This window comes from Lytechinus variegatus, chromosome 16, assembly GCF_018143015.1.
Source record: "Lytechinus variegatus isolate NC3 chromosome 16, Lvar_3.0, whole genome shotgun sequence".
NCBI classification, from domain to species: domain Eukaryota; kingdom Metazoa; phylum Echinodermata; class Echinoidea; order Temnopleuroida; family Toxopneustidae; genus Lytechinus; species Lytechinus variegatus.
In genome coordinates this window covers 7,526,713-7,549,167 of record NC_054755.1, presented here as the reverse complement: position 1 = coordinate 7,549,167, position 22,455 = coordinate 7,526,713, and the positions used below count along the sequence as shown (strand labels likewise).

Below are 22,455 nucleotides of genomic sequence, written 5' to 3'. Positions count from 1 at the left end.
TTGGAAAATAATGAACGTTTTAATTAATGAATGCAGATAAATATTGCACATGACAAACAAACCAAACTGGTATAGGGATTGCTATTCTCAGAAAAATTATGTCAAACATGTTAAAAATGAATGAATGAAAGTACATTTATTTCCAATGATAAAAAGCAACAATACATTTAAAGAACTTGATCAAAACAATGGAGGTAGCAACTCAAAAAGCACAGCTTGTGACGAGTGCACAGTGACATAAAAAATAAATACTTAATACATGAAAAAAAATAATCTAAAACAGTAAAATACATAACAGGGTTAAAACGAAAGGGGAAAAATATAAAAGATATTTTAGATGGAAGGGTTTAGGGGACTAGGTCAAGAATTAGCAGGGGTGAGAATGTCAAGAATGTTGACTAAAAATTGTAAGAGGGTACCAGGATCGCAATCTTTGAAATGGGAGAAGATAATATGATAGTTCGAGGAAGTTCAGGCAATTATTTATTATATTTAACTGGTATATGTAAATACATGTCAATAATAAGCTCAAAGGATCACTTTATAATTTAAATTAATCTGTTATCTGATACTATGTCAAAATAGTTCAAAGTCACTATTACACCTCATAGAGCTAATGACTCATGACTTTAGAATTATGCCTTGTTTTTAAGTATTTTTTATAGAGTACATGTACTTGATAGAGTATATGCCGTTGTACTTGTGCCAATTTGATCAAATCATTGACTTATATAATCAGACCTGCCAGCCAGTACCTTTTTTGCTTATTTAGTACGTTTTTGCAACCAGAATACGGCAGTACGTTATTTGTTTTAAAAATAGGTATTTGTAAAAAAAAAAATATATGCCTCTATTTCATAAAACTTACACAAATATTGTTATTAGATCAATGTAATTTCAAGCAAATTGTTTTTTTTTCAATCATTTTTTTTTTACCAGGGTGAGATATACACATTTTTATTTATTTTTTTCATCTGCAAGAGCATGCAGTGCGCATTTCAGCTTGCATGCAGCTTGGGTGCCGCAATGAGCAAGTCCGCCACGCATTTTATTATGGAATACACTTTTGAGGGGAAAAATACCCTTTTTTTAATCACAGAATACACTTTTTCATTCCCAGAGGTTGGCAGGTCTGTATTATGGAGATATTGCAAGAGCTTTGTATCATTAAGAGTGTTACTTGATAGCTGATATTCTGCAAGTAGAAATTTATGGTTTGTCATTCGATGGTATTTTTATGTTTGTATGACACTCTTGTTTTTATGTAAACTGCACAAGTTCATGAATTTATGTCTATTGATTATTCACCTTCCTACTTGCACTTCTTCTTTCTCCTATTCTCCTCTTGTATCTTATAAGAATGAAAATAAACTATGTTTTGTCTCTTTAAAGGTAAAGTCTATCCGAGAAAAATGTTGATTTGAATAAATAGAGAAAAATCAAACCAGCATAACGCAGAAAATTTCATCAAAATCGGATGTAAAATAAGATGGCATTTTAAAGATTTGCTTATTTTTCACTCAGTGTCATGCAAATGAATCAGTCGATGGTGTCCATCACTATTTCTTTTGTTTTTTATTGTTTGAATTATACAATACATGTATTTCTTTTTTTTTTTTACAGATTTGACAATAATCACCAAGTTGACCGAACCATATAGTATTAAACAATGCCAATTCCACATGTTCAGGGAGGAATTAATCGTTTTATCTCAACCCAGACAAAATACACGAGAGGCGAGTAAATGCAGTTTCCGTGGAGTTTAATAAATTGTTTCTGAAAAGCATCTTCCAAATGATGTATACCGAAATGTAAAATGATGTGGCATCAAATAAAGCCAAAATAATATAATGCAAGAATTAAAACAATAATACATGTATAAACGTAAAGCCTCCTGAGATGTGTCATATGCGAAAAAAATATAAGTTATTAAACCAATCTCCTCAATTGAAAATTAAAACAGTCCATCCACATTCATGACAAAGACACCAGTTTGTCATGTTGGCCAAATGTGGGAAACGTAAAAATCCATCTGCAAAGCTACGAAGCAAAGATTCCCGTTTGCAACACGAGCTTATGCAGGAAAACTTTTAAAACAGAAACTAGTGCTCACAAGCCCCACCAACGGCCCCGAACTAGAATGTGAACGAGGCAACGTTTTGGTCCGAAATGGAATTCGTGTGGCACAAAACAGGTGAATTGAGATAAAAGATGCTTTCCACTCGACTCCACGAAGAAGAATGCTAACTTGTTAAAAATTGGATTTTGCCCCCTCCCGAAATTACCACGTCAGCTAACGCGACGTAGCATCTTTAGCCACGCCTCCTTGTGATGTCCGAACTACCAAAATTCGCAATGCAACATTTTTTGGGCCACGCCTCCTCGTGAAGTCCGAAAAATGCCATATTTGGCATCGCAACATATCTCCACCAGGACAAAGGAATTCGCCTGACCACGCCCCTTCCCTGTAAACACCTGTTACGTACCGCTGGCGAGATATGTTGTTGTCCAGCTAGTCTGACCTGAGATAACCTCTCATTAACTCGCTTTGCGCGTTAAGAGGTATTAAGGTGACAATGAGGAGACAATTAGAATATGTCACATTTCATATAATTAAATACAAAAGAAATAAAGAGTGGATGATGTCATCAGTCTCCATTTACATACCGACCAGGATGTGCCATAAAACTGTTTTGTGAAATTAAGCGAAACTTTAAAATGTCATTGCTTTCTTATTTGCATCCGAATTTGACGAAATTTTCAGTGGTCTGCTTGTTGGATTTTTCTTTTTTTATTCAAATCAAATTTTTGTCGGGGTGTACTTGTCTTCTCTTTAAATATATTTTTTTTAATTCGAAGCTTACCCACCTTGGTTCAGATGCCGTTTGTCAACCTAGAAATGTTTGATTTGCTTTAATTGTGGAAACGTTACAGCTCACATAGATGCATTGTGTATTCAAAACAATTTAATGAAGTCAATGATCAATGATAAATATTTAAGCCTGTCAGTGTTGTGCAATGTATTTACATTAGCTTATTCATGTTCACACGTTCATGTCAAGTTAACAACTCATTGTATTGAATTAAAACACGTAGGCACGTGTTGAAATAGACAACACAGATCTGCTTGTGATATTTATTAATGCTCGTGAAAGTTGTGTTTTTTTTGACGTTTAATGGAATTATGGGGGAAAAAACATTTACAAATTTCTATTCATCGACGGTGGGTGCATGACCATTTCCCTCGTGCACTCTTTTTCTTCTTTATCAATTGCATAGTTTTTGGTAGGGAGGAGGGGATGGGGCGGTATGGGGGCACGATTGCAACTTTTATCATGCCTCCATATTGCTCCGCACTTGATTAGCAACATTTACGATGATACCCGTATGTCGTTTATTCATCGGTAAATCATAAACCCAAAGTTTAGAAAAAAAATCATCGTGATTTTGTATTCTCTACTTGTTCGTTTGAATTTAGTTTGGACTGTAATTTTCCATCAAAAAGTGGAATTCATTGGTAAATGATAAACCCAAATTCAAGAAATTTTGTTTTCTTTATATCATATAGGCCTTCAGATTACAGGATAAATGTAAGTTTTGTATAAAAACGATATATCAAATTTACCAATTTCTCACTATTTCAGTTCTCTAAACAACTTTTTAGTCTGTTCTCCACTTTCTGTCTCTCAGTCTGCTTTCTTGACCCCCCTTTCCCCTTGAAGGCCAGTATATTTTTAAGGAAAGAAAGCAAAACGCCAGACAAAGAAATCACGATACTGGTCAGGATACAAACGATTTTTTTTAATCTACTGAGAAGAAAAAATATATAAGTACACTTGTTCTAAATGTACTTCTAAAAGGGTGATATTAACAAACGAGCCTATGTGGGTGTTTACCCCCAACATGTTGCTATGTTAGAGCATTATGATTCAGCCTCGGAAATACATAAGGGTGACGGACGATTTTGCCCTCATGTCGGCCCAAATTGCCCCTGAAAATTCCCCAAAATGCATGCTTTGGGGCGACAATATACGTACGTTCGAGAGTCGCCCATGCAAGATATGGCACAAAATATGTTCGATATGGCAGAATGATATTTGCTTTTACTGCATAATTACTTGTTGCCCCAAAGTATTATCCATTAAAAATGAGAAAAAAAATAGTCCCAAAATTCCGCAAACTCCCCAATGTTGATAAAAATGATAATTATTTCATATCCTGATATAATCTTTTATTGTTAGACATAACTTGAGTGTCTCCAGTTAGAAATTGTAAGAAATATCTCTGAATTGCTATCGAAATTGACGTATTTGCGAATATCAATTTTTTTCTAGTTCTTGTTTTTGATAGCCAGAATACTTGCCAGTTATAGCAACAAGTAATGTAAGCAAAAGTGACTCCAAGTGTTCTAGCCCATTTAATCACATCCTCATTTATCCAAAATCACAGGAAAGATGTACTTGTGGATTTAGGCCCCTAGTGATTGAAACTCATCGCATATATACGGAAAACAACGAAGGAATCTGTAACATTTGAAAAGGTCTTTCGTGCAAACATTATTGAAGAATTGGCCAACATTTGCATTAAATAAGACCGGGGGTAGATGTCCGAGGGTGGATGTCCGGGGGGTAGATGTCCGGGGGTACTTGTCCTAGGGGGTAGATGTCCTAAGGGGGTGGATGTCCGGGTGGTGGATGTCCGGAGGTGGATGTCCAGGGGGTAGATGTCCGGATACGCAAAGAATGATTAAGAATATTCCAGAATGTCTCAGTAAAACTTTGTTAGTCATGCCTACACCTATTTAAAGGTTGAGGAATTTTGTTATTTCCAAATAGAGATTGTTCACAATAGACTCGTTTTGGCAGTGAATAGAACAATAGGATTAGCTATGTTGTTTACATTGTTAATTTCACTGAGGTCATTCAAGAGTCTTCTTAAATTAGACTGCTCTGGAAATTGGCAGAATTTTCTTTTTGTAGACAATACTATAGAAGCTTCCAGAATAGTGAATAATTTATAAGCTGGCAGTTTCTTTAAGGACATCATATCAGACTAGAACTCAAGAGTTTAACACCAGACTTTATGTCAACCATAGTTTATTTCCAACTGGAATACAACATTTATCTTCTGTTGAATTATTTGTACGCCACCAATGAATAGTTTGCAGTTACTTTGAGAGAGGAATTTTCATTTCTCATCGAGATCATCAACCTGTTTAATGTACGCTTTTAAACCCATGGATTGCTGAAATTGACTGTTAATCATCATCAACATCGTCTTCATAGACTTTTTAACTCGTTACAGTTACTGTTGTTATTCGATCGTGCTTCAACATCAATTTCATCATCGCCATCATTGTTAACTTTAATTTAAGGAATTTTCGCCAGCCAACTAGGATTTTATCTGGATTTAATTTTGGATTATAATCTGCACATCAAGAGATGTAACATAAATATTTATTTAAATTTTGTGTAGTGATCTATATATTTCCTCTATGAAAAGAAAAGGAAATAAAAGTTAAAACGAAATTTTCATTGTTATTTGTTGCAGTATCGTAACAACTGTAAGAACCCCAATATAACAAATTTGAAAAATTAAAAGCCTTTACATTTAGAAAAGGCCAAATTCGTTTCAAATCGTAGCCAATCGTACGATTGCCATGACGTCATTACGATTGCATATCAATTGCGCTTTTATTTCAATAAGGATTAAAGCATAGTTACAGACTTGAACATCGGTATTTGTATATAGTTTAGAACATTACGCAGTAAAATATGCCATCTTTCAACAATCAATTTCTACTACGTTTTATTTCACATTCGGATCGCAGACCAATTGTAAGGTGTGCGGTGTCCTTTATTTCTTGATTCACGCCCAATAACGTGAGTATAATTACTTATCTTAGCCGAGTGACGTGATAAAATAACGTTTAAGTAACCAAAGTGATGACCAAAATCACGACATGAATGAGTTGTTCACATAAAAATCGTTGCATGGCAACTTACGAACGTAGAGGGCAGCCACACATGGCTGTTGCTGCCCTCTATGTTCGTTGACGCCAAAGTTACGTAATGAAAGTGCACAGCACTGATCTATGCACAGTCGTACGTCATCAGCATGAATGTTAATTACATGAGAGAAGAATAAACCAAATACAATTGTTGTTGAAACCGCAAAATCATCAGAAAGAATTATTTAGTTTAATTTGACAAGATGTTGTTTGATGGTTTGACAAAAAGATTAATGTAAATTATTTGTAATAAAATACAGTGCGTCCCAGAAAGAAAAACGAAACCGAGATTAAGCGGTGATCATAACTTAACTTATTAAAATTCAAGCCTTTTTCAAATAACCATAACTTTGTTATTTCTTTACCACTTTCTGTAATTGAAATATCAAATTAACGAGCAGATATTGAACTTTTAAAAATGTGGTTTTCTTTTTGAAACCCAGATACAGCCCGGCCGCCAAGTGATCTTTTGGTATCCCCTCTTCAAATTGTTTTTGCTCACTCATGTGTGAATGAGAAATAATCTAAGTACTTTTGGATGAAAGTGGAGATTCTAAGCTTTACAATGGTAGGTCATTTGTCTACTGTATTTGTGATTAAGTTATGATAAATCATCGATAAATCTCGGTTTCGTGTTTTGTGGGACGCACTGTATAACGTAAAGTAAACTCATCTAAATTGTGTAAAAATCCATCATTGTCATAATTCGTTCTACAGGAAATTTGCACGATGTCCTTAGTAAACAAAAAGGGGCACCCCAATTATCTTCAAAACATATATGAATAAATGACAATGCATCATATCTAGAAATAATTTTGAACAAACAAGCTAAGTGGCTTTTTAATTCTCGTGGTCGATCGGATCGATCAAAACTGCTTTGCAAGATGGGATGCGATGCAGCAGACGCGAGAGGGCACATTACACCACAGCCGTGACTTCATCGCCTCATGAATATTCATGGCGACACGAATACATGTAGTTATAATATAACCTTTCCAACCCATCGATTAGCTTGATTGGTGTGTCTTAATCAGACCATTAAGCCACACCCACCAATCAGCTCAATTTGTGTGTCTTCATCAATAAGCCAATAATCCTGCAGTCGAGTTCATGCACGCGGGATCGAGTCTCGCCTTTTCAAGGAATTTTTTTTAAACGAAAAATTGAGGCAAGACTCAAGTCCATGATTTATAGTCTGATTTAGAATTCCAAACACAGCCCCCTCTCTTGTCGGTTGCACAAGTACTGACAGAAGAATATCGCAGACGGGACCCAGGATTAGCATGACTAGTCTTCAATAGAATGAAATCACTTTGTCATGTACTGCTACTATTTCTCCCTTATGGTAACTTGGCATACCAAGGTATATTGATAAGTGCATCGATTATCATGCATCGTGCCATCTGTCATTCTCAAAGGCACGCAATCTCTGGTATTGTCAGGTTGGTTAGAGGCCCAGTCTATACAGGTATAAGAAAAGACAAAGTTATAAGGAAATTCGCTGTTAGCTGCATGCTCCTGATCAACTTCGCTTGATCACAACTGGCAGGCCATAGATATTCATTCGAGCCAACCCATTGCTCAATTTTTAAATTTGATATTGCTGATTTACAAAAATGAATGAATATGACTGACAATCTAACACTTATTCTACATGTTCTAGGGAGGGTACCTACTGAACTTACTTTTTTCCAAATTGGAAAGATATATCACCACTATATGGAACTATATTTTTACTTGCGAAAGAATTAGCGTCATTTTACTCTCTCAAGTGATAAATTTGGTCCCGTCAGGTCTTCATAAATGCTGATTTATTTTTAAAATGAGCCGGTCGAGGTACCCTTTTTTGGTCAGATATGGAATGTCAGACATTTATCCTATCCACTGGTAGTAAACATTCAACCCTCGAATTTCCTCCTTATTTTTTAATGCCACTTTAACACACGAGTCTATAGGAAATGCTTCCCTCTACGCTCGTTGGATTTTTACTTACTTCGATAGTCACTTTCTGTGATTTGTCTGTCACTGTAGCAGATGTATGATCCGCTTATTCTTATACAGTTCAACCAGACCCATGGATTATCAACGAGAGTCTTTAAGATGGCGAACTCTTCATCACTCTCTATGAAGACCAGGGCAGGGTCCTCCATCATCCCGTTACCCATGGTAACAGCATCCATACTATTGCAGTGGAGTTTAGCCGCGTGGTAAGACACGACTGAGGGTGTTACCAGGAAACATTTGGTGCCCGCATACTCCCAATCGGCTGGACACACTTGATGAAAGGATAAAACGTAGATCACACGATTCATGTAAAAGACTATATTTATTTATTTTTATTTATCTATTCTACTTTCAAAACAAATAACATAATATACATAACAAATGGCATAATGTTACCTGAAAATGATGGGGTAGAAAACGAATAAAAATAGTAAGATTAAATGAAAATGAAAAACTACCAATAAAGACAGAAGGGGGTGGGTCAATTTCACAAAAGAATTACCTGAATATGCACCTCCTTGTGAAGCTCATTTGCGAGGAGTGCATATTCAGGTAATTCTTTTGTGAAATTAAGCGAAACTTTAAAATGTCATACTTTTTTTTTTTTACATCCTTTTTCATAAAATTTTTCTTGTTGGATTCTTCTCTTTTTATTAAAATCAACTTCTTATAGGGGGTGGACTTTTCCCTTATTGCAATTTATTTACAATAAGAACAATTATATTCTTTATAATTACATGCTATATTTGGAGATTAAAACTAAGGTATAATATTCCAATGAGAGTTACGATTATGAATATGAATTTCTTGATTTTATCTCTAATTTTAGATAATATTCAGGCAGTGATTTTAATAGGACGACTATTCAACTTTAATGAACAATAGACGAACAGTAGAAAAAGAACTAAAGAAGTGAAGATGATGAAACTTAATAATCAATGGAAAGGCATACGATTACATGACCACTAATAATAAGGAAACTAATTATCAACATTAATTAAGAAAAAACATTATGAAAACTAACAACATACCACTCTTTGATGCATTTTAGACAAGATTATAAAGTCATGACCGGTAAGTTAAGTGGCAACCCTCCCCCCCCCCCCGCTACTAGGGAGGACAATATCCCCGACTATATCTGCTACTTTAAGAAGATCGACGACACAGTTTTGGAGTTTAATGCAATACAAGGCTTATATAATTATGCTTACTTGGAATCTGACAATTCTTTCCAAGATATGCCTTAAGACAGGAGCAGCTATAGCCATCCGATTCTTCCATGCACGATCCACCATTCTGACACGGATTGGAGTAACATGCTGTAAAAGGGAAAGGGAAATTTCATGGTGACTCCATTGTACTCTTTAGTTGCCTGGTGGGTGTTTCATAACTACTACTCCTACTCCTACTACTACTACTACTACTACTACAACTACTACTACTACTACTACTACTACTACTACTACTACAGCTCCTACTACTACTACTACTACTACTACTACTACTACTACTACTACTACTACTACTACTACTACTACTACTACTACTTCAACTACTAAGAAGCAAAAGGCCGGAAAACGTTGCTTTATAGTAAAACCGCTATCTTTCGTCAGCTTCGCTTCGTAAAGATATAGCTACATCCAGCCAGATTTTTACCGACATGTTCCATCACCAAGCACTGATGTTACATCATGATAAGCTAAGAAAAGACGAAACATACAATGCAACATAGTTGTAATGCAAGAAGAAGACGAAGAAGAGGAAAAAGAAGAAGAAAATGTTACTTAAAACACTCAAACTCAATGAAGGAAAACGTAACTAAATTAATAACACACCACTCCTTTATGTCTTTTATATAAGATAGAAGTCATGACCAGTAGTTGAAGTGGTAAACACGGATACTAGAGAGGACAAAAACCCGACAATATCTACCACTTTAAGAAGATATTTTTTTAGTTTAATGCAATAAAAGGCTTATATATACGCTTACTTGGAATCTGACAATGCTTTCCACGATATGCCTCAAGACAGGAGCAGCTATAGCCATCCAATTCTTCCTTGCACGATCCACCATTCTGACACGGATTCGAGTTACATGCTGTAAAAGGAAAGGGAAATTCCAAAAATGGTGACTCCACTGTACAATTTACCTGCCAGGTGGGTGTTTCATAAAGTTATTTGTAAGTCAAGAACGGCTTTAAGAACGACTGGTGGAACTTTCTTCCTCGCTAAATAATCCCGAATTAACATTTAATGTTGAATATCATTTACCACAAGGAAGGATCTCTAGCCATTCTTAAATTCACTCTAGAATTACTACTACTACTACTACTACTACTACTACTACTACTACTACTACTACTACTACTACTACTACTAATACTACTACTCTGTTAAACATAATGAATAATTAAATAGTACCTGGAAATGCACAATACATGTTCGTTTTGTCCCAAGCTTCCTGTGGCACTCTGACGTCATATTCTGGGTGATCACGTGTCAAATACTTTGCGACAAACTGAACAAATTCACCTGTATGCTCGAAGATTCGATAGGGACATGCATTTTGAGGTACTGAGCAGCATGTTCCATCACCAACCGCTGCTGTTACATCAGAAAGGTTATTTAAAAAAAAAACGAAACATAGAATAAAACACGGTTGTAATTAAAAATGGGGAAAAAGGTGGAAAAAGAAGAAGAAGAAGAAAGAAGAAAGGAAGAAAGAGATGCAGTAGACGATGAAGACGGAGAAGAAGAAAGGATGAATGGAGCAAGAGCAAAAAAAAAGAAGAAGAGGGAGGAGGAAAAGGAGAAAAAATACAATTAATTGAATTATAAGACATGAAATCAGGACGATGGCACTATTCTGAAATTAAGTTTAGAATTTATCGTCAGATTCATCTTCAATTAAATCACTTTTTAAAATTCATTGTTCGATGACTCGCCCATGAAACAATAACATCTGATTTATACACGAAGGTAAATACATCAACACAATCATGTAGACCCCATGTATACCCCCCCCCCACAAAACCCCATAATTTTACAACCAGTAGACAACTTAGATATCAACGAGATCCGAAAGAGTTGATGATAAATACCAAGTGTTGTCTCGATTTAAAAATGAGTTCGTAAAGAATCCAATGAAATGACAATCAAAGTGCCCATATGTATGAATAAGAAATATATGTGCCAAAAGTTTCTGGAAGAAATGGTATTCGCTTAGAAATGTTCAAAAGAGGCATGGCATTCCATTACAATAACAGGGGCGGGGGAGGCTGTTCACAAAGGTTTAAGTATGACGTATGCTAGCGTTGCAAGGAATCTCAAATGTTTGTGAAACACCACCGGGTCTTTTTCTAGTCAACGATAATACACTGTCCCACGTGAATAGTGATAAGAAAGGGTTAAAGTAGAGAGCTTACCGTCGAATGGTTGATGGAGTATAGACAATACCACGATTAGGAGCTTTGAAGAGTTCTTTAAAAAATCGAAAGAATACAATGATGAATTATTATGATAAAATAAAATTAAGCACACGCATGTTTACAAGCAAGTAGTAGTAGTAGTAGTAGAAGTAGTAGTATATAGTAGTAGTAGTAGTACTACTACTACTACTACTACTACTGCTGCTGCTGCTGCTACTACTACTACTACTACTACTATACTACCACCATGACCACCACCATTACTACTAAAGGCCAAATGTGACAGTACTTTCTCAATATCATATCAACATCCTTCTCCAACCTAAGGTTCATTTTTTTTCTAAAGATAAAAGACAAATATCTCACTCGCTTCGCTCCTAGCTTTTTTTTTTTTTTTTTAGAAATGTTGCCCCATGGCTGCCCCCTCAAAATATTTTTTACTTTATTACGCTTCTGCATTACTTACCATTTTGATGAAGGCCCATGTACTTGCCGTGTTCTGTATGTAGAAACTGGAGTTTCATTACATTATGGTAAACTTAGACTGTCAGGTAAAGTGTCGCAAACTATCACCTTTTTCATAAAGAAACCGCAATGTTATTAAAACGCACGTAACATTGTTTTAATCGTACATTTCGGGGTCACATAGACCGTCTTTGCTATACATTATACAATTACGAAGAATCGCAGAGTGTCTAATTGAGAAAGTGCGCTTTACCATAAACTCAATATTTGATTAGTTTATCGTCGTTCAATTCACTGTTTATTTTATGCAATTATACATGGATGGATGGATGCAGAAAGGAAATTAAAATTACTTCGCAAGAATATAATTGGATAGCAACATGTTAATCAATCCTTTATGATGCCCAACATAATCATTTTAACAACAAACCGTGCATCATTTACACAATGACACTTCATGCATTGCAATAATTAAATAGTTAAGAGCAGTCAAGGTTCCCTTGGAGGTGAGATGAGTGTGCTGCTGCGACAGTGGCCTCTAGCTTTTTTTCATCTAGTAAGGTTATAGGCTGCAATAGGGCATTATGATCATCTAGATTTAAGGGTAACTTGCCAATTCGTCTACTCAACCAATAGTATATCATTCATTTAGTCTAATGCCATTCCCTCCATCAAAATGCTGTCTTTCACCCATTTGGTCCAAAGACCATTTCGTTCAATCATTATTTCGTGTAATTACCAGTTTGTCTAAGACCATTTCGTCTCATAATTAGTTGGTGCAATATTCATTTGATTTTCATTCATTTGACGATTAGGCCAATTAGACCAAATGGTATATGGACTAAATGGCTATTGGACCAACTGGTTGTTAGACAAAATGATCACTAGACTACGTGGATAGTGGACGAACTGATGGTAGACCAAATGATAGTAGAAAAGTTGGTAATTGGACGAATCGGCATTAGACCAAATGAAAATAAACAATAGGGGAAGGCGGGATAAATTGTGACATTTTTTGCTTTTTGCATGTAAGAATTTATATGATTAATAATTTTGTAGAAATAAGTACCTTGTCTTAAAATTTAATTCTTTTGACATATTTTTCACCTATGTATAACTTCCTACCCCCACACTGAAAGTCACTGTCACCTTTGAAAAAAGAGATGTCAAATGGCTCAACTTGCCCCATCTGTGGGGTAAGTTGAGCCACAAAAAAAATATGTACAAAATGTATGGGGGAAGAAGAACCAGCATGCCAATTTTTTATTTAAAGTTTATTCACTTGCTAATCCTCTATAAATCCTAACATTCCCTTGAAGGAAAAGAACAGTCATTTAATTATGCATGCCCCTTTCTGCCTGCATATCGATGGCTTTTTAAGTTTGTTCTTTTATATATATATATATATACATTACCATAAGAATTTCCATGGCTTAACTTAACCCAGTCCGACCTTAATGCGATAATTTCACATCCACACATTTCTTATGGATCCATCATGTAAAAGACTATATGACAAGAGTGAAGATGCGTACCTAGATTAACAATGTTGTTCGTATGTCTTTATCATATTTCAAAACAACAGGAGCGGGAAATTTATAAAGATTTCTACATGTTGAGTGTGACCTTCGGAGGCCAAGTGTGGGGAACATTGGAATTTGCGTGGGTGTGTGGTCTCTATGACCAATCAGAGCGCAGTATTCTTGTTTTTGAGCTGCTAAATGTACTTGGCCTATGAAAAGCTGGCTGCTGACCCATCTGATATACCTCTTCTTATAAAATTATATCATATTAAAGCTTATATCTTCAGCTTTATCATAATCTAAAAATCATTTGTGCTCAAACAGAAATTAAAGGTAAAAACAACAACTTTTGTTGCATGAAAATAATTATTGCGTTTCATGTTTTAGATAAAAGATTTTCCCTATTACAAAATCTTTTTAAAAATTCAAACTCATGACGTAAAAGAATGAATTTTCCTCTTTATAAAGAGGAAAAAGGAAGGGAGAAAGAAAGAAAGAAATGGAAAGGGAAAGAAGAGGGGAAAAGAAAGGAGGAAATGGAAAGGGAAAAGTGAAAAGAAAACGAAGAAAAAGAAAAAAATAATGGAAAAGGAAAGCGGGAAAAGGAACTAAAGAACATTTGAGAAAGAACAAATAATTCAGAAACAGGCCTGTGTAATGCAATAGCATAATGGGAAATAAATTAAAACATGATATAATGGAAAGCAATTAGTCAAAAGCTAAATTGGAAAATAAAGAAAAGGGACCAGAAAAACAAACTAATAACATGATCGGGCTGCCGATGATAGAAAATAAAGAGCGGGAAGAAAGATGGAATGAATACAACATTGTGCTGTAAGCTTGCTACATTTTATGCAAATAAGCTACCGGGGCTTTGCCCCAGACCCCACGCAGACGGGACTCTTCACATATAACCTTCAAATGGCCCCACTGTAGGGACCCTTCCTACATTAAACTCTACGTTCAATCACTGGCGTACAGGCGGGGGGGGGGAGGTCTTCGTTCCACACCAAAGAGGGAAAAAAATAAATTATAGGAGACAACGTTAATGAAATGCATGGAAACAAATAAATGTGTTATTTGCTTAATATAATGGATATCTATCACATAATTAAAATTTAATTTCAATAGGCATTTTTATTCCAGCTCGCTTTTTCAAAATTTTCCCACATTGCTTTGTTTTGCCCCCTCAAAATATCTGGTTCAACTGGGTTGAATAAATGTGTTGTGTAAAAGCTATATATTCTGTATACCCGAGATTTGATTAAAAATAGCGGCAATGCGAGGTTTAAATCGTTTTGATATCAAGAAGTTCCGGGGGCTCAAGACGGACCCCAACCGCATAGCACTGCCGTATATGAGTATGGAAGGGTTGGGCCATGGTCCCCAAAAGTTCGACAACCAAGAAAAAAAAGGAGGACAGAAAAGCAAAGGAAAAGTGTATGATATGATTTCATTTACTGAATGAAATACTAATGAAAAAAAATCTTAAAGTTAAATTCTCATGAAAATGTGATTTTCAATCTCGCTCGCTTGGGACTTATATTAAGCAGCTTTTTGTTTTTAGCACATGAGCCATTTTACTGCGCCTCTCGTTTTTTTTTACTTTTCACGCTACTGCCGCAAAGAATCATGTTCACAGTGGCATACAGACCACAAGAAAGGAATGGAAACAGAGAAGAGTGAAATACATTATTCTCTGGATATCATCTCAAAATATATCACAAAAAATGATTTTTGCATTAAAAATGTAAAAAAAAATTGCTCGCTCTCTTCGCTCGTTCGCAACTTTTGTTAAAAGATACATTCTGCCTGATACGAAATGTCTGGCCCTCTCAAAATCGTCGCCATATTACACCATTACACCTGTTCATACCATGATATGACCTGGAAAGTTTTGGCTCTTGCCATCCCCTCCCCCCCTGGCCACCGACTCCTGTTACGCCGCTGACGTTGAGGACGGCAGCGACACTGCTTTGTGTTGTTGCCCTCTACGTTTGTTAGTTGGCCTGTAACTTTTTTTATGTGAACAACTCATTCATGTCATGACTTTGGTCATTACCTTTACTTAAAGGTCAACGTCACTCGGCTTAAAAGGTAATATGACTAATTAATCAAGATAACAAGTAACTCCTCTCACGTTATTGGGCTTGAATTACGAAATAAAGGACACCGCACACCTTACGATTGGTCTGCGACCCGAATGTTTCTGTTTCTGTTTGTGGTAACTCCCGTAGGAACTTGGCAGGACAGCATTTTTTGCTGGTAAACGCCAAGCTGGTATATAACCAATTACCTTGGAAACATTTAACGTCTAGGTTAATCAGTCATAGTGGCTGACGTTATAGACGACAGATATCACTCTTGGGCCTTTTTATCAAAGTGGAGACAATGGCAGAGTTGGGATTCGAACTCACAACCTTGCGATTATGAGTCCAATGCTCTAACCACTGGACCACACGACCAGGTTTAAAATAAAACGTAGTAGAAATTGATACTAAAATCGAAACATGGGATATTTCACTGTACAATGTTCTAAATCATCATATAAATACCTATTTTTAAATCTGTAACTATGCTATAATCCTTATCGAAATAAAAGCGTAATGACCTTATAGCAATCTTGCGATTGGATAGGATTTGAAACAAAATAAAGGACACCGCACACCTTACGATTGGTCTGCGACCCGAATGTGAAATAAAACGTAGTAGAAATTGATACTAAAATTTAAACATGGGATATTTCACTGTGTAATGTTCTAAATCATCATATAAATACCTATTTTCAAATCTGTAACTATGCTATAATCCTTATCGAAATAAAAGCGTAATGACCTTAGAGCAATCTTGCGATTGGCTACGATTTGAAACGAAATTGGCCTTCTCTAAATGTAAAGTTTGCTGCAACTGTCGCAGCAGCAAACTCGTCTCACCTGTGAGGAAACCTGGAGTGACTTTACAATAAAATTACTCTAATGCATGCAGTGTCATTGTGTTTATGATACATGGTTTTTCTTTATAATTGATTGTGTTGGGCATCATAAAGGATTTATTAACATGTTGATATCCAATTATATTAGTACGAAGTAATTTTAATTTCCTTTCTGCATCCATCCATTCATCCATCCATCCACGTAGAATCGCATAAAAGAAACCACTGTATTGAACGACGATAAACTAATCAAATATTGAGTTTATGGAAGAGTGCACTTTCTCAATTAGACACTCTTAACTATTCTTCATAAAATAATGTATGATGTATAGCAAAGACGGTCTCCGTGACCCCGGAATGTACGATTAAAACAATGTTACGTCCGTTTTAATAACATTGCGGGTTTTTTACGAAAAAGGTGATAGTTTGCGACACTTTACTTGACAGTCAAAGTTTACCATATTGTAATGAAACTCCAGATTCTTCATGACAACGCGGCAAGTACAAGGGCCTTCATCACAATGGTAAGTAATGCAGAAGGGTAATGAAGTAAAACAAATTTGAGGGGGCAGACATGACGCTATGGGGCAAGATTTCTAAAAATCTGGAAGCGAGCGAAGCGAGTGAGATATTTTTTCTTTTATCTTTAGAAAAAACTTGAACCATAGATTGCAGATGTTGACATGATACTGTCACAATTCCATTTGTTTTCCTTTTCCACCTTTTTCTAATTTTTCTTAGTCGTGTAAATCTTTTTTTTTTTTTTGGGGGGGGGGTCACTGGCCCCCAAAGCCCCCCCCCATTCAATACGCTAGTGATTGTGTAAGATAGTGGGGCTAAAATTAAAAATGCTCCAAGAAGCATCATTATAGCGCCTTCATAATTCCGATAATAGTCATAGGATTATAAAGTTGTATTAGTAATGATAGCAGTAGTATAGTAGTAGTAGTAGTAATAACAGTAGTAGTAGTAGAAGTAGTAGTAGTAGTCGTAATAACAGTAGTAGTAGTAGTCATAGTAGTAGTAGTAGTAGTAGTAGTACTTTAGTATTAATTACTATTTATTAGAGTTTATTATCATGCATGTGTTGCATATTATTTTATCATAATAATTTATCATTATATTCTTTCTATTTTTTAAGAACTCTTCAAAGCTACTAATCTTGGTATTGTCTATACTCCATCAACCATTCGACGGTAAGCTTTCTACTTTAACCCTTTCTTATCACTTTTCACGTGGGACAGTGTATTATTGTTGACTAAAAAAAGACCAGGGGTTTTTACAAACATTTGAGTTTTCTTGCAAAGCTCCATACGTCATACTTAAATCTTTGTGACCCCCACCCCGTTATTTAATGGAATGCCATGCCTATTTCTTCAATTTCTAAGCAAATACCATTTTTCCAGTCCTTAGGCGCATTCTTATTTATACATACACACACCTAATGGTCATTTCATTGGATACTGTACGAACTAAGTTTGAAATCGTGATAACAGCTGATATCTATAATAAACTCTTTCGGATCTCTGTGATATCTTAGTTGCTACTGGTAGTAAAATTATTTATTTATTTATTTTTTGGGGGGGTGTAAACATGGGGTCTACATGATTGTGTTGATGTGTTTACCTTTGTGTTGATGTGTTTACCTTCGTGTATAAATCAGATGTTATTGTTTTATGTGCGAGTCATCAAACAATGAATTTTAAAAATTTAGATACCTCTATTTTAGAAATTTAGTTACCTGAAGATGAATATGATGAGAAATTCAAAACTTAATTTAAAATAATGCCATTGCCATGATTCCATAATGCCTTATAATTCAATAAATTGTATTTTCTCCTTTTCCTCCTCCCTCTTCTTTTCTTCTTTGTTTGTTTTTGCTCTTGCTTTTTTTCGTCTCCCTCATCTTCTTCTTCTTCTTTTTCTTCTTCTTCCTTTTCTTCCACCTTTATTATTTTCTATTACAACTATGTTTAATTCTATGTTTAGTTTTTTCTTATCTTATCATGATGTATTATCAGTGCTTGGTGATGGAAAGTGTCGGTCAACACCTCAGCACCTCAGAGTGTCACAGAGAGCACGAAACAACACTAACATGTATTGTGCATTTCCAGGTAATATTTTCATCAAACATAGTGTTTAGCAAAGATTCAAGTTTGCATTTAAAGTAGAAATAAGAAAAAATAAAGGTTCAAAATTGAACCCCGAAAGGTTGATGCAAAATCAGTACATTGGGGGTTCCAAACTTGAACCCTGCAGTTGGGGTTCATTTTTGCACCCTGCGGGTTCAAAACTACACCCCTAAATTGTAAATTGAACCCCTAGGGGTGCAGTTTTGAACCCGCAGGGTGCAAAACTGAACCCCAACTGCAGGGTTCAATTATTTAGCCCCAAATCAGGGGTTCAATTTTTGAACCAATAGGGTGCTGATTTTGCATCAACCTTTCGGGGTTCAATTTTAAACCTTTATTTCTTAGTGTGCAGTAGTAGTAGCAGCAGCCATAGTAGTAGTAGTAGTAGTAGTAGTAGTAGTAGTAGTAGTAGTATAGTAGTAGTAGTAGTGTATCTTTATGTTTTCCAAATGGATTCAGAAAGAATATTTCAAAATTACCACTGGTATGCAGTTATGATGTCAAAATAAACCTAGAATGTATTCGGAATAGATCTGGGGCCATTTTAAAAATCTGGCCGAAAGTTAAGAGTGAGTTTGAGAACGACTAGTGATCCTTCCTTGTGGTAAATGATATTCAACATTAAATGTTAATTGGGGGTTATGTAGCAGGTAAGAAAATTTTACCAATCATTTTCAAAGGTCAAGTCTACCCCAGAAAAAAGTTGATTTGAATAGATAGAGAAAAATCAAATTAGCAAAACGCTGAAATTTTCATCAAAATCGGATGTAAAATAAGTTATGACATTTTAAAGTTTTGCTTATTTTTCACAAAACAGTGATATTCACAACTCGAATTAGTCAGTCGATGATGTCAATCACTGACTATTTCTTTTGTTTTTTATTTTTCAATTATACAATATTTCATTTTTTTTATGGATCTTACAATAAGGACCAACTTGACTGAATCAAATAGTATTAAACAATGCTCATTCCAAATGTTCAGGGAGGAATTAATCGTTGTTTCACTTGACAATGAGGAGAAAAATAGAATATTCCATATTTCATACAATAAAATACAAAAGAAATAGTGAGTGGATAATGTCATCAGTCTCCCCATTTGCATACCCACCGGGATGTGCATATAACTGTTTTGTGAAATTAAGCATAACTTTAAAATGTCATAACTTTCTTATTTCACATCCGATTTTGATTAAATTTGCAGTGTTATATTTGTTTGATTTTTCTCTTTTTTATTCAAATCAAATTTTGGGGTGGACCTGTCCTTTAAAGCCGCTCTTGACTAACAAACAACTTTATGAAGCACCCACCTGGCAGGTAAATTGTACAGTGGAGTCACCATTTTTGGAATTTCTCTTTGACAGCATGTAACTCGAATCCGTGTCAGAATGGTGGATCGTGCAAGGAAGAATTGGATGGCTATAGCTGCTCCTGTCTTGAGGCATATCTTGGAAAGAATTGTCAGATTCCAAGTAAGCGTATATAAGCCTTGTAATGCATTAAACTAAAAAAAATTATTTTCTTAAAGTAGTAGATATTTTCGGGGTTATTGTCCTCTCTAGTATCCGTGTTTACCACTTCAACTACTGGTCATGACTTCAATCTTATATAAAATACATAAAGGAGTGGTGTGTTGTTAATTTAGTTACGTTTTCCTTCATTGAGTTTGAGTATATTGAGTAACATTTTCTTCTTATTATTATTCTTCTTCCTCCTCTTCTTCTTTTGTCTTCGTCTTCTTCTTGTATTACAACTATGTTTTATTGTATGTTTCGTTTTTTCTTAACTTATTATGATGTAACATCAGTGCTTGGAGAGGGAACATGTAGGTCAAAATCTGGCTGGATGTAGCTATCTTTACGAAGCGAAGCTGACGAAAGATTTTGCGGTTTTACTATAAAGCAACGTTTTCCCGGCCATGACATCTGCCATTGAACCATGGCTTATCTGAGTACTCGTGTTTGATAGTCCTGGATGGTATGAAAAGGTCCATTGCTTACCAATGTTTTCATTCACACTGCATGATCCTGGCGATATGAACACTATCAGCATTATACGCCTTTGAAAGGGAGGACCGTTAGCTTCAGACAGGAAGGAGCACATGCCATCCCAACCAGCTTTGTCGTACAGCCAGGTTTTACGCTTGCCAGCCTTGCTTGTAGTTGGAAGTCTATAGTTTAATAGCTACGTCCGTAACCACACAGGGGTCAGAAGAGCCGAGACGTTCATCAACTGATACCACGTGTTTGCCTGGAGAAGTAGTTAGGAAGAGGTCCATGCAGTTTGGAACAGCTTCCATCCCGTCCAATGCAGATTGGGTCGTCTACAAGTTGACAAAGGTTGTTGAGTGTGGCAAAGTTGAATGCAGATCCACCAGGTATCTGTCTTTGTTCTTCCTAACCACTCTTCATGGTGAGCATTAAGGTCACCCAAAACAATTATTTCAGATCTTGAGTGGAGCGCTTGGACAGTGTCAGTGTAGTCTGATATGGCACTATGAATGATTTCGTCAGCAGATGGCGATCTATACACACAAAACATGGTAGATTAATCTTCAGGCAGAGTTATCTTTGATGCAGTCCTTCATACCGAGGCATTCTTGTAGCAGTAAAGGCATAACTGCAGTACACCATAATCCCACCCCAACTAGAGTCATCTGGACGGTCGCTTCTGTGAAATGAGTAACCAAGCACATTAAACAAATCGTCATTAATCTTGCTATTCAAGAAGGTTTCTGATAAACTGAAGACATAAGGTCTGGGTCCAAGCAAGGATAGTTCTAAAGGTCCCCAGTTTGAGCGGAGACCACGTATATTTGTAAAAACATACAGTACATCTATTCTGGTGTGGACCTTCGTGGATGGATGTCTCCGCAGATGAGTAATAAAATCAAAAGAGATTACTTGGGTAAAACAACAATACAATAATCTTGGCCATTCGTTCCAATATTCATCAACATGTAATCAGTCCGTTTTGATGCTTTATCATTTTGTAATGTGACACTAGTAATGAGATGGAATGGGCAGTCGACCCGAACCAAAAATAACCTAGGGGCCGAAACCACTGGCTCCTGGGACCTCTTCACAGCCCGTACAGATGCAATCTGGGGTTGTCATCCCCAAAGGAAGCCTGGTCAGCTAGGAGCCAAGCTAGACATGCTAGGAATCTTGACTTCTAACCTTCACTCAACGTTGTTGCTGTAGTAGTAATAATAGTGGTAGTGGCAGTAGTAGTAGTAGTAGTAGTAACGGTAGTAGCATGCAGCAGCATCAGCAGCAGCAATAGTAGTAGTAGTAATAGTAGCAGCAGTATAGTAGTATGTATATCTATATTTTGTTTTCAAATGGATTCAGAAGGAATCCTTCAAAATTACCACATGTATGTCAAAATAAACCTATAATGTATTCGAACGAGATCTGTGCCATTTTACAACGCTGTCCGTAGGTTTAGAACTTTAGAGTGAATTTAAGAACGACCAGTGATCCTTCCTTGTGGTAAATGATATTCAATATAAAATTTTAATTCTGGATTATTTAGCAGGTAAGAAAGATTCACCAATCGTTCGTAAAGCCGCACTTAACTCACAAACAACCTTATGAAACACCACCCGGCAGCTAAGGAGTACAATGGAGTCACCATGAATTTTCCCTTTCCCTTTTACAGCATGTTACTCAAATCCGTGTCAGAATGGAGGATTATGCAAGGACGAATTGGATGGCTACAGCTGCTCCTGTCTTGAGGCATATCTTGGAAAGCATTGTCAGATTCCAAGTAAGCATATATAAGCCTTATATCGAATTAACACCAAAACTGTGTCGTCGATCTTCTTGAAGAAGTAGATCTTTCCCTCCCTAGTACCCGGCTTTTTTACCACTTTAAGAAAATTAACTACTGGTCATGACTTTAATCTTGTTTGAAATACATCAAGGAGTGGTATGTTGTTATTTTCAGTTATATTTTAT

The 22,455-nt window shown here is 35.9% G+C and overlaps 1 protein-coding gene across 5 annotated transcripts; it reads right to left on the bottom strand.

Moving 5' to 3' along the window:
* Positions 1–6,912: 6,912 nt before the first annotated feature.
* On the bottom strand, positions 6,913–21,160 carry LOC121430331 (protein crumbs homolog 1-like). Of its 5 annotated transcripts, none has more exons than XM_041627608.1 (7): positions 19,804–21,160; positions 11,440–11,494; positions 10,436–10,618; positions 10,005–10,112; positions 9,226–9,333; positions 8,004–8,285; positions 6,913–7,470 (listed from the first exon to the last, which is right to left on the bottom strand). In XM_041627608.1, the coding sequence occupies exons 1-7, from the start codon at positions 19,936–19,938 to the stop codon at positions 7,340–7,342; spliced, it is 1,002 nt and encodes a 333-aa protein (XP_041483542.1). In that variant the 5' UTR covers positions 19,939–21,160; the 3' UTR covers positions 6,913–7,339. The 5 variants fall into 5 exon arrangements, with proteins under 5 accessions (XP_041483542.1, XP_041483543.1, XP_041483545.1 ...); XM_041627609.1 differs by having other exon boundaries at positions 10,436–10,615; XM_041627611.1 differs by lacking the exon at positions 19,804–21,160 and adding an exon at positions 11,909–12,718.
* Positions 21,161–22,455: the final 1,295 nt, after the last annotated feature.